This window comes from Pelmatolapia mariae, linkage group LG10_11, assembly GCF_036321145.2.
Source record: "Pelmatolapia mariae isolate MD_Pm_ZW linkage group LG10_11, Pm_UMD_F_2, whole genome shotgun sequence".
NCBI lineage: Eukaryota > Metazoa > Chordata > Actinopteri > Cichliformes > Cichlidae > Pelmatolapia > Pelmatolapia mariae.
The window spans coordinates 41,205,032-41,221,096 of record NC_086236.1 but is presented as its reverse complement, the minus strand read 5'-3'; the positions used below and the strand labels follow the sequence as shown (position 1 = coordinate 41,221,096).

Genomic DNA, 16,065 nt, shown 5'->3' with positions numbered 1-16,065 from the left:
TTGATAGTAATAAGTAATAACAAACAAACTGCGGAAAAACACACCTGGTTGATTAAAAGCTTAAAATATCTTCAGTCCTATTAAAGGACATCCATCTGTTCATTCGATTATCATTACATTCTTTAACTCAACTGGATCAGCACTACATGGTTCATGTCTTAAACTCAGTGTATAGACTGAATAGATGGATGTAACATTCAGCTCTTAAAAGCCAAAGAAGCCAGTGTGGAGGTGTCTTAAACCTGCATTCTACTAAACCTGCGTGACTCCTCTGTTGGCAAACAGAAGATCAGCTGTTTGGAAGTTTATGGTAGAATGATCCTTGCTGGCCTGATGAGTTCATGGCTTCTGTTGCTAGTTTCAAGTCACACCGCATGCAACGTGATATTCATTTAGTAGATTATGGCCCCCATTACAGTCAGAAATGGAGGATTCACTTCACAATATTCAGCTTTTTAAGATGCTCAATCTTTTTTTGGCAGTTTGTGTATGTGTACTGTCACACTGTTGTCAGAGATGATGAGGAACTGGAATGCAGTTGGTTCACCCACTCTTCTTACCCATCTGTAAAAGTCTCTGCATGCCATTGATGGTGCATGAGCAGTTACCTGCAAAACTACCTATTCTCATCAGTAACATCTGCACTTGGAAATTAATCCAAACACAGAGCTGTTACACCCCGTCAAGTAAAGTTAACAAAAAAAAAAATCAGTGAGCTGTGTCATCAGATCATGTATAATGTAGCATGTTGTCATCAGACCCATGGTTCTCAAAGCGGAATCTGTTAACACCACAGCTCCCTCACAAAGGGCTCCAGGGGGGGTTGATGATTCAATTCACTTGATTCTATTTGGATTTCCTATTTATCACCATACACTGTGGAAGAGACACATACCATCATCACCATTTCTCTCACTTTCAATTTCAACAGCAGACCGTAGCAGATGCATAAACTGTGACCAATCATCTTTTCCAAATGGTGACTCTTTGGACAAAAGACACATCTAGGAGGCAGATTCTGCAGCCCATGAGACAAAGCAAGGCTAAAATGATTCAATCCATCTCACACTAACAGAGAACTCCCAGCAAAAAGAAAGGTTTAAACAAACCCAGGCTTATCCTGGCAGCTGCTGTAGGAGAAATATCACCCACAAAGAACAACTTCTCTGTGAACTGCAGAGTTTTCAGCTGTGTGTGCCGACCACACGTTCAATCAAACATGCAGACGATCGATGTGACCCAGTTTCTGCCTTGGTATCAGCAGAGAGATGTTGTACAGTGAGCTACAGTACTTTAAAGAGCATTTACAGTCTCAGGCAGCAACCAGACAGAACAATCGTCCCTCAGGAGGTTGTTAAAGCAGCACAAACGTACAACTGTTTTCTTTATGAATGTCCTTAAAAAAAATCTCCATACTGCAGCTCCTCCCATTCACTACATCCTCACCTGTTTGTGCTGTTATTTTGAGCCTCCCCCTCCGGAGGCAGGAGGTGTGTTAGGCTGCACTGTTTGAACAGGGCACATAGAAAAGGGGAGCGGGCTGACGTTATGTTAATAGAGGTAGAATCAGGAGAAGAGGAACCTGCAGCGTGAATGCTCAAATTAACACACACACACACACACACACACACACACACACACACACACACACACACACAAGCTCAAACAATTATAGGCTGAATACGCACAGTGCAAATTTCATTTATGTGCAGACACACACACACACACTCTCCACTCTGCCCGTCACCCTCAGCCCTTGCTGTGGATCTGCTTTGGGCTGTGGCTCCATCTAGTGAACAAAAATCTGCATCTGGCACAACTACAAAACAGGGTGGTGTTAACAAGAACGCTATTAAACATTACTGTATCCAAAAATGATTATGATATCTATAGAAAATAAAAAATACAGGAATAATGCTACAAGTCCAATTTTTGTGTTGTCTTCCTTGGTAAATTCACTGATCCTTAAATGAAAGTGAATGGCAAAAGTGCCTCTATAACCATGCAAAAAGAATGACTGCACAGTTATCACTATATCTAACTAACTACTAGGGGTGCAACGATACTCGTATCGATATTGAACCGTTCGATACAGTGCTTTCGGTTCGGTACGCATGTGTATCGAACAATACAAAACTTATTTTATCAACTTTTCTTCTGACGATGCTGTCTGTGTTGAGCGTTCAGTGGATCTGCGTTTGACTACTCCGCCTAGGCTGCACTGTCGAGCGCAGATCCACTGAGCGCAGCACAAGCTAGCAAGACAGAAGCTAAACTTGTTGCAACATAGCAAATTGAACCTCCCCCACCCTCACTCAGATCTGGCCTTTGGAACTATTTTGGTCTTCATGTGAAGTATGACCCTGACGGTAAGCGCGTCATGGACAAAAGTAAAACAGTATGTCGGATGTGCCACGCAATGCTCAATTACATGGGTGGGAACTAGTGCGTTAGTGCAGTTAGCTCGTTAACGTGTTGACGCCGTCCAGCCCCACGCACGGGGCGATCCGCGGTAGCTCGTTAACGGAGATTTGCCGTGTTGTGGCGTTAACGTCATTTCAGATTAACGCTGACAGCACTAGTGGGAACACAATGAATATGACTGCACATTTACTCCGACATCATCCTAGTGCAAAGACAAGTGGAAGCAGACAAAAACAACAAGCACGCATGCTACAAACTTTACCCGAGTCATTTAGACAGCCGTTAGCACATGATTCTCCTTATGGGGACCTGATATGTTTAATATGCTGCTGAGAATATACCTCAGAAGAAGCGTATAGTATAGCTTTTATTTTGGAAAGAGCCATTTCTCTGTAATAAACTCTCTTTTCCAAAGATGAGGGATTTCTCGATCAGATATTTATTTTTTTATTACTTTGTCGTTTCAGCAACATTAAATTTAAAAACTGTACTTTTGAGTTAAAATATATATTTATAATTTTAATAAATGACAAATTAAAAAAGCATGAACATTTTTTTGTATCGAAAAAATATTGAACCGTGACACCAAAGTATCAAACCGAACCGAACCGTGAATTTTGTGTATCGTTGCACCCCTACTAACTACATAAAATTATAACCTATCAGAATGGAGAATACAGTTTTTTCAATACAGGCGTATTATACTCGTATTATATACTATATTATATCACAAAGGAGATAGGTATAACAAATTGCTTCCTAGCATTCCATTTAGATGTGTTTGTTCCACTCCTGGCAAAGCATAGACAGCGGCATGGCTCTGTGAGATGCTTGTGCCATCATCAATGGAGTCATTTCTGCTGCTGTGTTATTTCTGCTATTATAAATATACCATTTACTTTCTGCCAAACCAAACAGCAGAGTTGCAGATGAGTAGCTCTGCACAGTGATGAATCATTTAGTTTTACCTTTAATTAGTGGAGATGTATGGATTGTTGCCAGCTGAAAAGGTAAACGGGTTAAGGAATAACATCGGAATTGTTCTTTAAAACTTCGTTAAAGCGTCAGAATGGATGTATTTGAGGATCTATGGCCCATGCTGAATAAAAACCCATTTGATCACATCTTTTCATTCATTCTCCTTATCAGTTGTGTCACTTTTGAAATTTCTTATATAAGACTGGTCAAGCTTTGTTTCATAACATCACAAAGTTACTCCAAAATACTACATAAATCTGACCTTTGTTTACCAGTCTCAGGTCACACGTTACGTGTACGTCTGTGTGTGTGTGTGTGTGTGTGTGTGTGTGTGTGTGTGCGCGTGTACGTAAATTACCTCAGCAGCCACCGTACACAGTATGAGCTGTGTCTCTGACTCGGGGAAGTAGGATCTGACTTGTGGAGACATGCCAATCAGTGCACAGTTGGTCACAACAGCTATCACACTCATGGTTTCAAAGGCGAGCTGCACAAAGAGGTAGAAAGACAGCGACAGTTATTCGTTTCCACGAATGGAAACCATACCTGGCAGCTGGGCACAGCACAGAGTCAGTGATATGTCATTTTTAATGGAATAGCTCTGTTTAGATTAGGACAGCATGTTAAAAAATACAATGACTTGTCCACAGAAAGCTTTAATGTTCAGAGTACCCCAATATCATTTCTGAAGGACGTCCAATATAGCAGTAAGGATGTGGAGGATATCTGTGTCCTTTAGTAGTTTAAGGTTGTACAGCAATATTTGTTAAATAAAAAACTACCAAAAATCATTCTTTTCTCATAAACATCAGCAACTGCATTCAAAACTAAATAAAAATACCTGCCAGACTCCAATGTTTGCAGCTGGGTCGGCGAAGGGTCGTTTGAACACTCGACACATCTTGAAGGCGTCAGAGTAAACCTCGGTGATGTTGTTTAACACCACAAGGACAGCAGCCAGAGGAAAGACACAGGAGAACAGACTGACATAACCAAACAGCAGGAAGAGCTCCAGGTAGTCATCAAATGTTCCCTGAGCAGGAATGAGAGCACAGACAGACACACAGACACAAATTAAAGAACGCCGCAGAAGACGTCATTTGATTTCTGATTAAAGATCACATGTACTGACCAAGTACGTGCTCATGTCGGCCTCGAGCCGGACCTGCTCTACCAGCGGAAGCTCTTTCTCCTCATACATTCTTCTCTTCTGGACTTTGCGAATCATCTTTTTGTTGCGTCTCCTCTGCAGCCAGTAGGGCAGGAAGGCCTCCATGAACTGATTCAAGATCTGACTGGTGATCAACAAGGTCGCCAGACTCTGGAAAGAGCGCAGACACAAAGAAATATCAACAGAAACCAGGGTAGAGGGAGGTGAGAGAAACAAAAGAAAGGAACTGTAAAAACTAGAGGAGCAGAACGATGGGAAGTAGAATCAAAGAAGGAACGAAGGAGGCAGACCTACCTGTCTGAGAAGCTCCATGTCCTGCATGACAAAGGCAATGTAGAAGAGCGACGCGAAACAGTTGAAGAAGTTGAACTAAAGAAAAAAAGAGTTAGGACAGTTATGAGAAGTGAGGTGGTGATAAGAAAGGCTGCACTCTCATCAATAAAGGGTACAGTTGGCAGAAAACTGTGGATAACTCATTTCACTCACCACCAAGACTTTGAGCACCAGGTGATTTTGATATGAAGACTCTAGCCTGTGATTTTCTAAACACACGGAAAACATGTCAGCAATAACTCATCGCAATGTTCACAGCAGAAGCTCACTGGATGAAAACCTTTTGCAGTCAATGACTGCCAAAAATCTGGAACTCCAGGACCTGACCAAAGCCTGACTTTTCCTGGGGTCAGCCCTTTAAAAACATTCCTTTTATTTGCCTTAAGAAGCATCTAAGTTACTTTCATGGTGTGTTTGTGTTATTATTTATCTCCAAATTCTGTGAGAATGTTGAATTCTCCTGAAGAATCAGGGCCCATCATACCTCATCAGACCTCATACTACGACATTATCCCAACAATCTAAGTTTGTGCTCACAGGGGATCACATGATTGCTGAGGTTCTCTCTAACATTGTAGGGTTTTATCTTACAATATATGTTTGGTTGGTTTATCCTATTGATGGCTTCACTTCCATTTACTGAGAGCTGTACTGTATTGCGTTGCTGTCACAAATAAAAAGTTCCTGTGAACAGTGATTGAATGATACAATGGATGAAACTCTAAACCTTTTGATCTCCCTTACTTGTCATAACTACATATAAAATAGTTATCATTCCAAAAGATTTAATGCAGTTTCTTTGCTAAACCATTTGAAATAACACAATTAAAGTCTGTACTTTTATCGTTCATTCATCATTAGCTTTTCATTTATTTAATTAAATCAGGTATACAAACTGATTTACTAATGCAACATGCATTTTACTGCCAATTGCACTGAGGTTGAACGCTGGGGGGGGGGGGGGGGGGGGGGGGGGGGGGGAGCACATCTTATTTTTGTGCTCAATATGGTGACAGTTGCTGCGCAGAGGAGGAACAAAAGTGTATCGGTTACCAAGCTATCTAATTCTAAATTGGCTCAGTGACCTCAGAGGTGACCTGGACCTGGATGACCGGCAACAAAACTTCTTACAACACTTTAGCTTTTGGTGTCTTCAACATACTGTGGCTTCTGTGGCAAGAATTTCACAGCCTGCACTGTGGGGTTCAAAGTGAAATGGCTGAAGAACAAAGAGAACAGATGGATAATGATGTTAACTTTGGACCCTGTCCTGAAAGTAATCAGACCTCGGATGGACATCAAAGCATGGGAAGTCTGAACAGCAGTCCATTTTTAATTTTGATGTTTTGAATTGGTTTCATAGTTTGAAGGTGCTGTTTGCTTTTGTTCTGGTCAATTCATTTACATTCATCAACTTTAAAAGCATATATTTCCTTAATAAAGTTTTTATTACACTCAAATTAAAATGTTCTAATTTCAGCAACATGAACAGTGCGGATAGTTTTCACCGTGATCTCATGAGCTGTGCTCTTAAACACATAACTGTTTTTTCATTCATCTGCATGATAATACCTAAGATAGAGATCTCACACACACACACACACACACACACACACACACACACACACACGATTATTGTAGGGTCTTGAGCGTATAATAAAAAATTATTTGGCCTTAAGTCTACCCAATGAGACAAAATGGTGCACACTTAAATAAAGGCAAATCAAGAGACTGTTGAATTAAAACATTTGAATTACAGGAAAACCCTAGCTTCACGCTGCATTGTGAAAGCTCATCAGCTGTGGATTCTCTTGTGATATCATCAACAATCAAGCCCTCTAGCTCTGGCTAGAGGGCTTGTATTAATGCAAGAAACATGGTTTGGTGTGAATGCACAATAATGAAAAAGTCGACTTACCCCATTCAGTGAGGAACTCGGCAGCATATCTGTAGATGAGGTTCATCGCCTCTATGACCACAGCATAGATGATACTAGGGATGAATAGCAGAATGTGTGTCCAGAATGTGGGGTTCTCATCATAGATGGACAGAGCCCACCCCTCCATCTGAAAGTAGATCATCATGATGTAGAGGGACAGGTAGAGGCAAAGCAGGACGAAGGGCAGAGACACAAGGTAGACACGCAGGTGCCTCTTGGAGGTGGGGTAGATAGGTTCTGCACGTCCCGTCACAGGGTTGTGACCAAGCACGCCGTGAAATCCAGGCCGAGGTTCTTCAAAGGCCTTTTTTCTGCACAGTGTGCCCCAGTAGTAGGCTAGTGAGGCACTGCGTCGCTTCCATAACTGGTGGGCACAAAGGTTCAGCAAGTCAGCTGAAGCATTTTAAAATTCTGTTACGATTTTAATAAACACTTTTGGAGAGACCACATTGCAAGCAGCAGAGGGTAATATTTTCATTTACAATTAAAGGGTCAATTTTCTCTCTTGTTTAGTGTATAAAAGAATGAAAAGTTAAACCACACATCACAGTTAAACTTCTGAAGGGCTTGAAAAGATTCAATCCCTTTACATCAAAGAGCTGAAGATTCACTTCTACCGCTCCTGTTTTAACCCCTCCACCACCCCAGCATCCACCTGCAGGCTTTGGAGCATATTTACTCATCACTGCCCAATTTCTATGTGTATCATATTTTTAGGATGGTGAGCTTTGTGCCTCCACACACCAAACTATATACTGCAGCCATCACAGATTAATAGATCAATAGGTAGAACGATATCATACTGCATACTGTTTCATGTCTCCTTACCTCCAAGATAACAGTGCACCAGATCAAGTTGAAGACAGCAAAGACTACATATTTGTCATAGTCCTCCCAGTCAAACAGATAGTAAGGCACCCCAATGAGGGCCATAGGCACCAGCGCAAAGGTGAAGTACTCCAGGAAGCCAAAGTAGAGAGCCTGGCCCTCACCATAGTAGTGTCTGATGTCGTCTGGGGATAGAGATGAAAGAGTCAGTAGTGATCAGGAGCACTGACAGTGCATCCCTCCCATTACAGTCTGGGGACATATTAGAAATGCAGATGTACAGAGACCTGTTTTGCAAGTGTGCATACTCCATAACGTGGACTGTTCGTTTTAATCACACAATGTATTCAAGAGTGACCATGAAAAATAATGGCACAAGATGCACTTACCCAGAGGCTGAAACGACAACTTCACTTTTTTATACCAGGAAAAAGAAAGCCTCTTGAGTTCTTCGTTTTCACGCAGAGGAAACATCTGGATTAAGATCCCTTTGGAGAGCAGTCTGCGAACTAAGATGCAAGTAAAGAAAACAACAAAAAACAGAATGTTACTTTCTGTCTCACCCCCCGCTCTAGTCATGTACAGTGATGATAAATCAGGAAGTTTTTACTCAAACTTGTGAATTATTTGGAAGATATTCCACATGAAAACCTTCTGGCTGCATTTCCATCCTTCTCTTGAGTTTTTCTGAACTCACTTTCCCAACTAAATAAACATGCATTTCATTTTGTAAAACAAGGGCAGGCTAACAATAGCTGGGAGCCGGCCCATTCCACACAATACAATAATGACTATAGCAATAATTACTATTGTCCAATATGCAGCAGCTAAATACGAGCACATGAAAGCGCTATCATTTCATCTGCCATTTTTTGAGTGCATCATTTGTCAAAAAATAATTACATTCTATTTTAACACGATTTGTCAAACACAGGCGTTGAATAGAGGCACCCTATCTTCACTGCAAGTTCATTGGTTCCTTATCTCACTTTAGGACTATTTCACTGCATTTGCATATTTATTGTTTCCATCCTGAAGACAGACGAAGGGAGGGGGTTGCAGAGATAGCGGGGTGGGAGGAGGACACAGTCTGTGTTCAGTCTACAGTCTGCTACCGTTACTACTACAGGAATCTCTAAATCAACCGCAAGCAAGTGTGGATGAACCACAGGAGAGGCTCAAACAGTCAAATCTGTCACAAGCTGAAACTGAGAAAAAAAATAGGAGTGAAATTATCTAATCTGTGTATCAGCTAATAAAAACATACTCTGCTGTGGCTAATGTTGTTATAAACAGGTTCTAACAAATGTCTTTCTGATAGTTTTATGATTAAATGCTGAGTGTATATTTAACTAAGGTTGAGGAGTGATAAATCATTTAGCCCCGACTAAACCATGATTTACACAATGTGTTCTCTTTGTGCATCAAACAGACCAAAATGAAAACAGTCAAGTCTCAAAGATGAGAAGCTGGACCTGTATTCCTATACAAATGAAATGACTGATCAATTATCAAAATGTTTATCTGTAAGCGACAGAATGAAAAACAGTTTAGGGGAAGAGGACAAGCATAAAATTGGCCACAGCATCAAAACCCTGTATGATAATACACTGCCATGTTTTACTCACATCACCTGTGTGTGGTTTTACTTTTGAGGTTGATCAGTTTCCCAGTTTTATTCTGGGATGTCTGCACATCCTAATTTAGTACAGTTTCCTGGAATTTCAGCTGTTAAATTCAGCAGTGCTATGAAGTACCGGCAATCTGTCCAGCATGCACCCTGCCCCGCCACCTTCAGCTGGATAAGCAACAAAGAATATGTATGCATGAAAAAAGGAACTAGATGAGACCGTTTTCTTTTGTCTTCCTGTGAGTGAAATACACAACATCAGCAAACTGATCACTGCAAAGCTCATTTGAAACAGACTGAGACATGAACACAGACTCACTGATAGATTTCCCAGGGTAGAGCTTGGCATGACTGTATCCTGGAACATTAGTCTCCTCTTTGGCTCGCAGCGTGTCCAGCTCATGCTTGATAACATACTGACACTCAGCCATACTGAGGAAGCTGTCTCCATCCCCTGAAGAGATGGAACAGAAACACAGTGCCATTCACCACAAAGGCATGTTTTCACAGGCTGTTACAGTGACGCCACTCATTTCAGACAGAGTATGTGAGCGGTGATGAGACTCAGGGGCAGTGCTCAGATTGATTTGTGTTGAAGAAGAATCAAATGATGCATTAAATTCCCCTTATTTATGTAAGTCTGCACAGAGCTGACTTAACAAGGAGGCTGATAAATATGGTAGTGATACGAGTTACCTCTGACTGACTGTTTAAGGTTTCTGAAAACCAGCTAACACAAAGAAAGCCTGGCTGTGTTAAACTGCAAGGCTGCAAGTTAACAATAACAATAAGACGCTAGTCTAAAGCATACATTTTCACAAACTAAACAGCAGACTTGCCTTTAAAATCTTTGAAGTTGTGTTTGCTGGCAAAAGTGAAGGCTCTCATGGACCCGTCAGTACACTCCTTAAAGAGCCCCAGATCCTCTGCACCACAGAGCAGCCTCTGCATGGAGGCCCCCACCAAAAACATGTTGGGGTTTTCCTTCTCTTCCACCCCAATTCCAGGTCCCAACTGCTCCACCAGCAGCTCAGCACCTGGAAGAAATTACAGGATGAATAATACCACGTCAAACAAGGGAAGATGATTCGAGGGGCACAGATGATCTTCCACACCTCCATTCTGTTGCCGGTCTCTTATCCTGCTCAGCAGCCAGGCAATGGCCTCCTCCTTGGTGTCTGAGGCCAGCTCCAGCACCACCAGAGGAGCGAACCTGGAGCCACTGCTGTCTACTGACGACTCCTGCAGCATCGTCCCTCCTCCCAGGAAACCTGCATGACAGAAATGAAAACAAATACATTGCTGTTGTCCTTATTTCCTTGAGTCCCAAGTGTGAAATACAGCACAGACTGCTGTAGAACAAGCTTTGCTTTGAACAACCAACAGTAATTATTGTTATTGCCAATAAACGGAAACACTGCTATCTGCTAGAAAGGCCTGTTTGTCACTATCATCTTCAATTTCAGTGTACTGCAAGGCTGGCAGGGCAAGCTGAGCTCGTGCTAGGCCTAATCATCAGGAGTTTCTGTATTTCTACAATTCTGGGAGCTGGAGCCTATCACAGCTGTCATAGGGCGAGAGGCAGGGTACACCTTGGACAGGTCGCCAGTCTGTCGCAAAGTTAGCTTATAGACGCAGACAGCTATACACACCCATATTCTCTTGTAATATTATAGAAAAAAAACCTATCCAGTAATATAGATGAAATAAAAATTGCCATTAACATCATGTATGCCACTGTACATGATGACAATTTTTCTTTAGGGACAATTTTTCTTGGGCTCCCTGTCTCATCCTATTCACAGACTCCTAGAATTCCTGCTGTGCTGTACAACAAATTCAAAATGTCTTTACATGACTAATGTAGTGTGTGAAATGACATATTGGCCCAAAACAGGTAAAGAAATGACAGATAAAGTCACAATGTTCATTGAACAGGTTTACACAAGGTGTGTCAAAGCTACCCCTCCTTAGCCTGAACAGGGACTTCCCTGCAATAAAATCAACTAATCATACGTGGTGGAATCCGTACTGTGGGTCTGCTGCAGATCAGCTCATGTATGAACTGTAAGGAGAGACAGACCCAGAGTACCGACAGAAACAGCTGAGACTGCTGTACCCAGAAAGGGAGGAGCCTGTGTGTTAAAGAAAGCCCTGACATGCTGACTGCTACTCCTTCCGTACTTCTCTGTGTGTGTGTGTGTCGTTCGGGCCAGCACAACACTCACCCAAATCTGTGTATGAAGCGGCAGTGTTCCAGGCTCGGGCCGGGAACCGTGATCATCTATTGTGAACAGTAAGAAAAGAGAAGAGCGTGTGGAGTTTGAAGCGTGCTGCACCCGGTGTTCCACGTCACAGAGCAGCACTGTCAACTGTCACACCCACATCTGCCCCACTCCTCCTGTAGGGAACTTTAACACGGATCAGCGTTTTTTGTTTGTTTGTTTTTTACTGAAGCTAATTTCTGAGCTCTCTGTGGTGGTCCTCAAAATAAATAAATAAATAAATCGGTTTTTAAAACTGCCATTTTTAAAATTTCTATTGCAGTCAACTTGTAACACTATCACTTCCTGTAAAAGAGTTAGGAAAGGTTGAAGAGTTTATTTTATAAAGCACGTTGAGGTGACTGCTGTGATTTCACGCTTTATAAATAAAACTGAAGGAAACTGAATAACGTGCTGACACATTTCATCCAAACCAAACAAAAGATGGACACAGCCACGTGACATCGCATCCACAAGTGACCCGACTACAGGAAAGGGTGGAGTGCTAAGCTATCTGGTATTAGCAAGCTGCATTCGTAAAGTGAGGAGCACAGGTTCTCATGTCAGCTAATTAGTGCTGAGTAACAGACTGATGAAAGTTAAAGTAAAAGTGAAGCACGAACACGTCTCTCACACACAAAATAACCCATAATATTAATCAAATAATCCATTAAAATTGCTCCGATACGCATAACCACAGGCGAAGAAGAGGCCTAGCTCCGCCTACCCGTGTCCCAAACACCTGTCAGTCACAGCAGCCACACCTCTAACTATATTTATCATCTAGGCAGATGAGTTATCAAAGACTAAGTATTGTTTCCAGTGCTGTGAGGCGTTTTAACATGGAAGTGTATGGAGACTGACTCAACATCCAAATTAGATTTTCTTATTTATTATGTAGAAATGTTAGCCTGGTGGCAGTGTTGGAGCACATGTGAGAGTAACAATGAGAGTGAGAGTACTAAAATTCAATATGATTCATGCTCTGAGCGCCACACATATTCAAAGTTTTATTAAAGAGTATGTAGCGCTGAAAAAGGTGGTCAGAAGCCCTGAAATATCATCTACAACAGGGTTCAATTAAAATGTGCAGTTCAGTTAGAGGAAATTATAGACTGTGATAATCCTCCTTTCTGACACTTAGAATGACTACAATTTACAAAGTGGACTTAATGTTTTATTCAATATTACCCAAAATTAGTGACTAGGCCCATAAAGTTATCAAGAAACTGTTGACCAATGCTAGGGGTGAGCGCTGCGTTCCTATTTCTATAGCAATGAGAGGCACACAGGTATCGCCCTCTAGTGCCCATTAAAAAGAATTACAGTATAGGATATTTCCACAGAACCAGAAGCTATGTCCACCTTTTATACAGTTTATGGGTATCTGAACCATATGTTGTAAAAAAATAAATAAATAAATAATAATAATAATCTGTTGGATTGTGGAAGATGGATGTGGTGACTGTGATATCAGCCATATCAGTTTGCTCTTGGAAATCCCAGCTGAATGTTAAACTTCACTATGATTTCAGATGGGTTTTTACCTTATTAAGATATTTTTTACTGTCTACTCTACTGCTGTATGTACTGTGTGCACACACACACGCAGTCCTACCAATGCTGTCACACTATTTGAATGATTTGATAGAAAAAAGGGATGTAAGAATGAAGCACATATACATGCTAACAATGTTAAATATAACCAAATTGACAGTGATCAGAACAGGTACCCTAACCACGTGCTATGTTATTTTTAGCCTACTTATTGTCTCCAGAGATTCAAGTATTACCAGTTTTACAGGTAACAGTTGAACTTTCCACTGATCTCTCACGCCTCCAGTTTTGTTAAAAAGAAAAACAGCCTTTGTATATTTCATTAATATAGCTCTGTGTGTGTGATCGATCACATAATTTCCACTATCCTGGCCCACGCCTGTGCAGCTTTAAGTGACAACACCTGTGTGGGTGTGCGGAGTCTTTAATGAGTGTGGTTTAAAACTCAAATCCCATAGCTTGTTGAGTTGACTTTAGATATCTTTCTGTTAGGGATTATAATCAGTAACTGTTTTCATTTTATAATCCAGTTAACTCGTAATGAAGGTGGCAGGATTATTTCTGTTATTATTTCTTTTACACCGAACACAGAAACATTTTCTGCAGTTACACAACAAATCTTCATGCTTCATCCTGACTGTGTCAGATTTTGAAAAAAAAATGGCAACTATCTTAGTATTTTACATAACTTTCCTTAGGGTTGAGTAAATTTATATATATGTGTGTGAATGTAACATACAGCTTTACATTTCACATTACGTAGCTTCTTTGTTCTCATGTGTTTTAATTAGGAGCTCAAAGACAGCAATCGCTATGCTATGACTGCAAGAATCTGTTTTAGTTCTGTAGTCTTGCTCCCACTTTTATTTGAATACTGGTGTCTGTCAGGAAGATTACACAAAAACCACAAAAAATAAAAATAAAAAAAATCACATTTTGGTCAACATGTTGAAGAGATTAAACAAAGTTATAACATATAGGAGGAGGAGGATTCAGGGATAACAGGGATCACCCCCTGATGGCCATTAGAAAAAAATGCAGGTTTACCCCGGACCTAAATATATACATTTAGAGAAATTACGGGAAAATTAACAACTCCAGTACTGTGCAAAAGTCTTGATTCACCCCTGATTTCTTTGTATTTTGGTTACAAATGCCCAGAGTTTGTTGTTACTTTAAAGTGGTCTTGAGCAATAGTTCTCCAGCCTTCTAAAGGTACAAAGAAAAACTTTGTAAATATATGTTTACAAAGTTTTTCTTTGTAAACATATATTTATTGGATTTTGTATTCATAAATATCCAACACTTTAAACATCTTGAACATATGGCAGTAAGAAAGCAATAAAACCACAAGATACCCAAAAAACAAAAAGAAATAATTTTTAAAGAAAAGAGAAGAAAAAACCCCCCAAAACAAACAAACAAACAAACAAACAAACAGCAACAACAAAAGAACAAAACAGGAAAAAAAACAAAATAAACATGGTACTTTAAAAGTTCTTTGGACATCAACTGGTCTTCACTAATACTTACAGTCCATGTATGTGTGTCATTAAAAAAAATTTAAGGAAACTGGACAGATGAGAGCAAAAGTAGTAGTGACAGACGCCCCCCCCCAAGAAAAATGTATCAATACCAGATGAGAGTCATGAAATAAGACAAAAAAAATCCATCAAAGACCCAGGACTTTCAGTTTGATCCAGCTACGGTTCACTGAAACCATCTGAAACAGTCTCAGTGGAAGCATGGAAGAAGCCGTTGTTTAGTAAATGAAACAGAGAGCAAAGGCTGAGGTATGCCAACATACACAATAACTGGACTGAAAACCAGTGGAGTGAAAAATCCACATTTGAATTTTTTTGGTTCGATTTTTTTCAATACGTAAAGAAAAGGTCAGAATCAAAGTACAACAGTGACTAACTGCAGCCATGTGGAAAACACATTGGAGGCATGGTGGTGTTGAAGATCTTGTCAAAACTGGTAGAATTATGAATGCAGAAAAGATTTGTCTCCATCTGGAGAGCTTCTGATTGATAACAGCTAAATATTTAATTGCGGCAATGATCCCAAAAACACTGTGAATGCAGTAAAGGCCTACCTTGATGGAAACAAATATAATGGTACACATCCATCCATCATGGATTGGCCTCCCTGGAGCCCAAATCTCAGCGTTATTGAAGCAGTGTGTGATCATTTTCACAAACGGAATGAAAGGCAAACACCCTTCAAGAAGCCTGTTTCTGAAGACCACTTAAATAAATAACAAAGCAAGCGGCCTCAGAGAGTTCAGCTGTGTGGAAAAATAAATGTTGTCATACCAAATATTGACTTTTAAGTCTGTACACTGTGCTTCTGATTATGTTTGCACATAAATCACATCCCATTCGCCTAGCACAATCTAAACGATGTGTGGCTCAAGACTTTTGCACAACACTGTAAATAAAACTTTTTTCTACATGTATCTTTCACGCTGCAGGTTACATGTGCATGAGTACCTATCCCCATTAAAGATAAGACCTGAAAAATATCAGCTCAGCAAGATAAATGAGTTTAAAGACTGTTGAGAACATTTCTAATGACTTGCAGGATGATTCACCGTAAGAACTGAACCGAAGAGCTGAACAGCGGCAGCTGTCCGCGCAAGCTCAACACTCTTGTGTTACTTTTAAATACCCGAGTAATGTAAAACAAGGAACACAAAACGGAGTTTAAATACTTACCAAGACCCACTTCCCCGATCAGCAGCAATGTTTAGACATAACAGACACGCCAGTTCCGCAATCTCTTCCTGGGTGCGTTTGTTTTACGCTACTAGGAAGAAACGAAGCGGAGATAGGTGGATCCACAGTAGGAATAACGCCCCCCTTCCCCCTTGTCTCAGTCAAGACAGCTATAAATCAAATGCACACAAGCTCGGCAGCTACGTCAGACCCACGTGACT

The 16,065-nt window shown here is 40.7% G+C and overlaps 1 protein-coding gene across 3 annotated transcripts in view; it reads right to left on the bottom strand.

Annotated features, from left to right (window-relative positions):
- The window catches only part of ano10a (anoctamin 10a), a 35,710-nt gene extending 19,779 nt beyond the window's left edge, over nt 1-15,931 (bottom strand). For 2 of the 3 annotated variants that reach the window (XM_063488126.1, XM_063488128.1), the window contains exons 1-13: nt 15,845-15,931; nt 11,532-11,587; nt 10,419-10,574; nt 10,143-10,340; nt 9,623-9,757; nt 8,063-8,182; nt 7,674-7,858; nt 6,825-7,209; nt 5,060-5,115; nt 4,868-4,942; nt 4,535-4,723; nt 4,244-4,435; nt 3,761-3,889 (exon numbers count right to left, since the gene is read on the bottom strand). In XM_063488126.1, coding sequence (XP_063344196.1) covers nt 3,761-3,889; nt 4,244-4,435; nt 4,535-4,723; nt 4,868-4,942; nt 5,060-5,115; nt 6,825-7,209; nt 7,674-7,858; nt 8,063-8,182; nt 9,623-9,757; nt 10,143-10,340; nt 10,419-10,554 — 1,800 coding nt within the window. In that variant the 5' untranslated portion in view covers nt 10,555-10,574; nt 11,532-11,587; nt 15,845-15,931. Of the gene's footprint in view, nt 1-3,760; nt 3,890-4,243; nt 4,436-4,534; nt 4,724-4,867; nt 4,943-5,059; nt 5,116-6,824; nt 7,210-7,673; nt 7,859-8,062; nt 8,183-9,622; nt 9,758-10,142; nt 10,341-10,418; nt 10,575-11,531; nt 11,794-15,844 lie in introns of those variants that run through there. The other variant, XM_063488127.1, reaches the window with a different exon arrangement.
- Between the last annotated feature and the right edge of the window lie 134 nt (nt 15,932-16,065).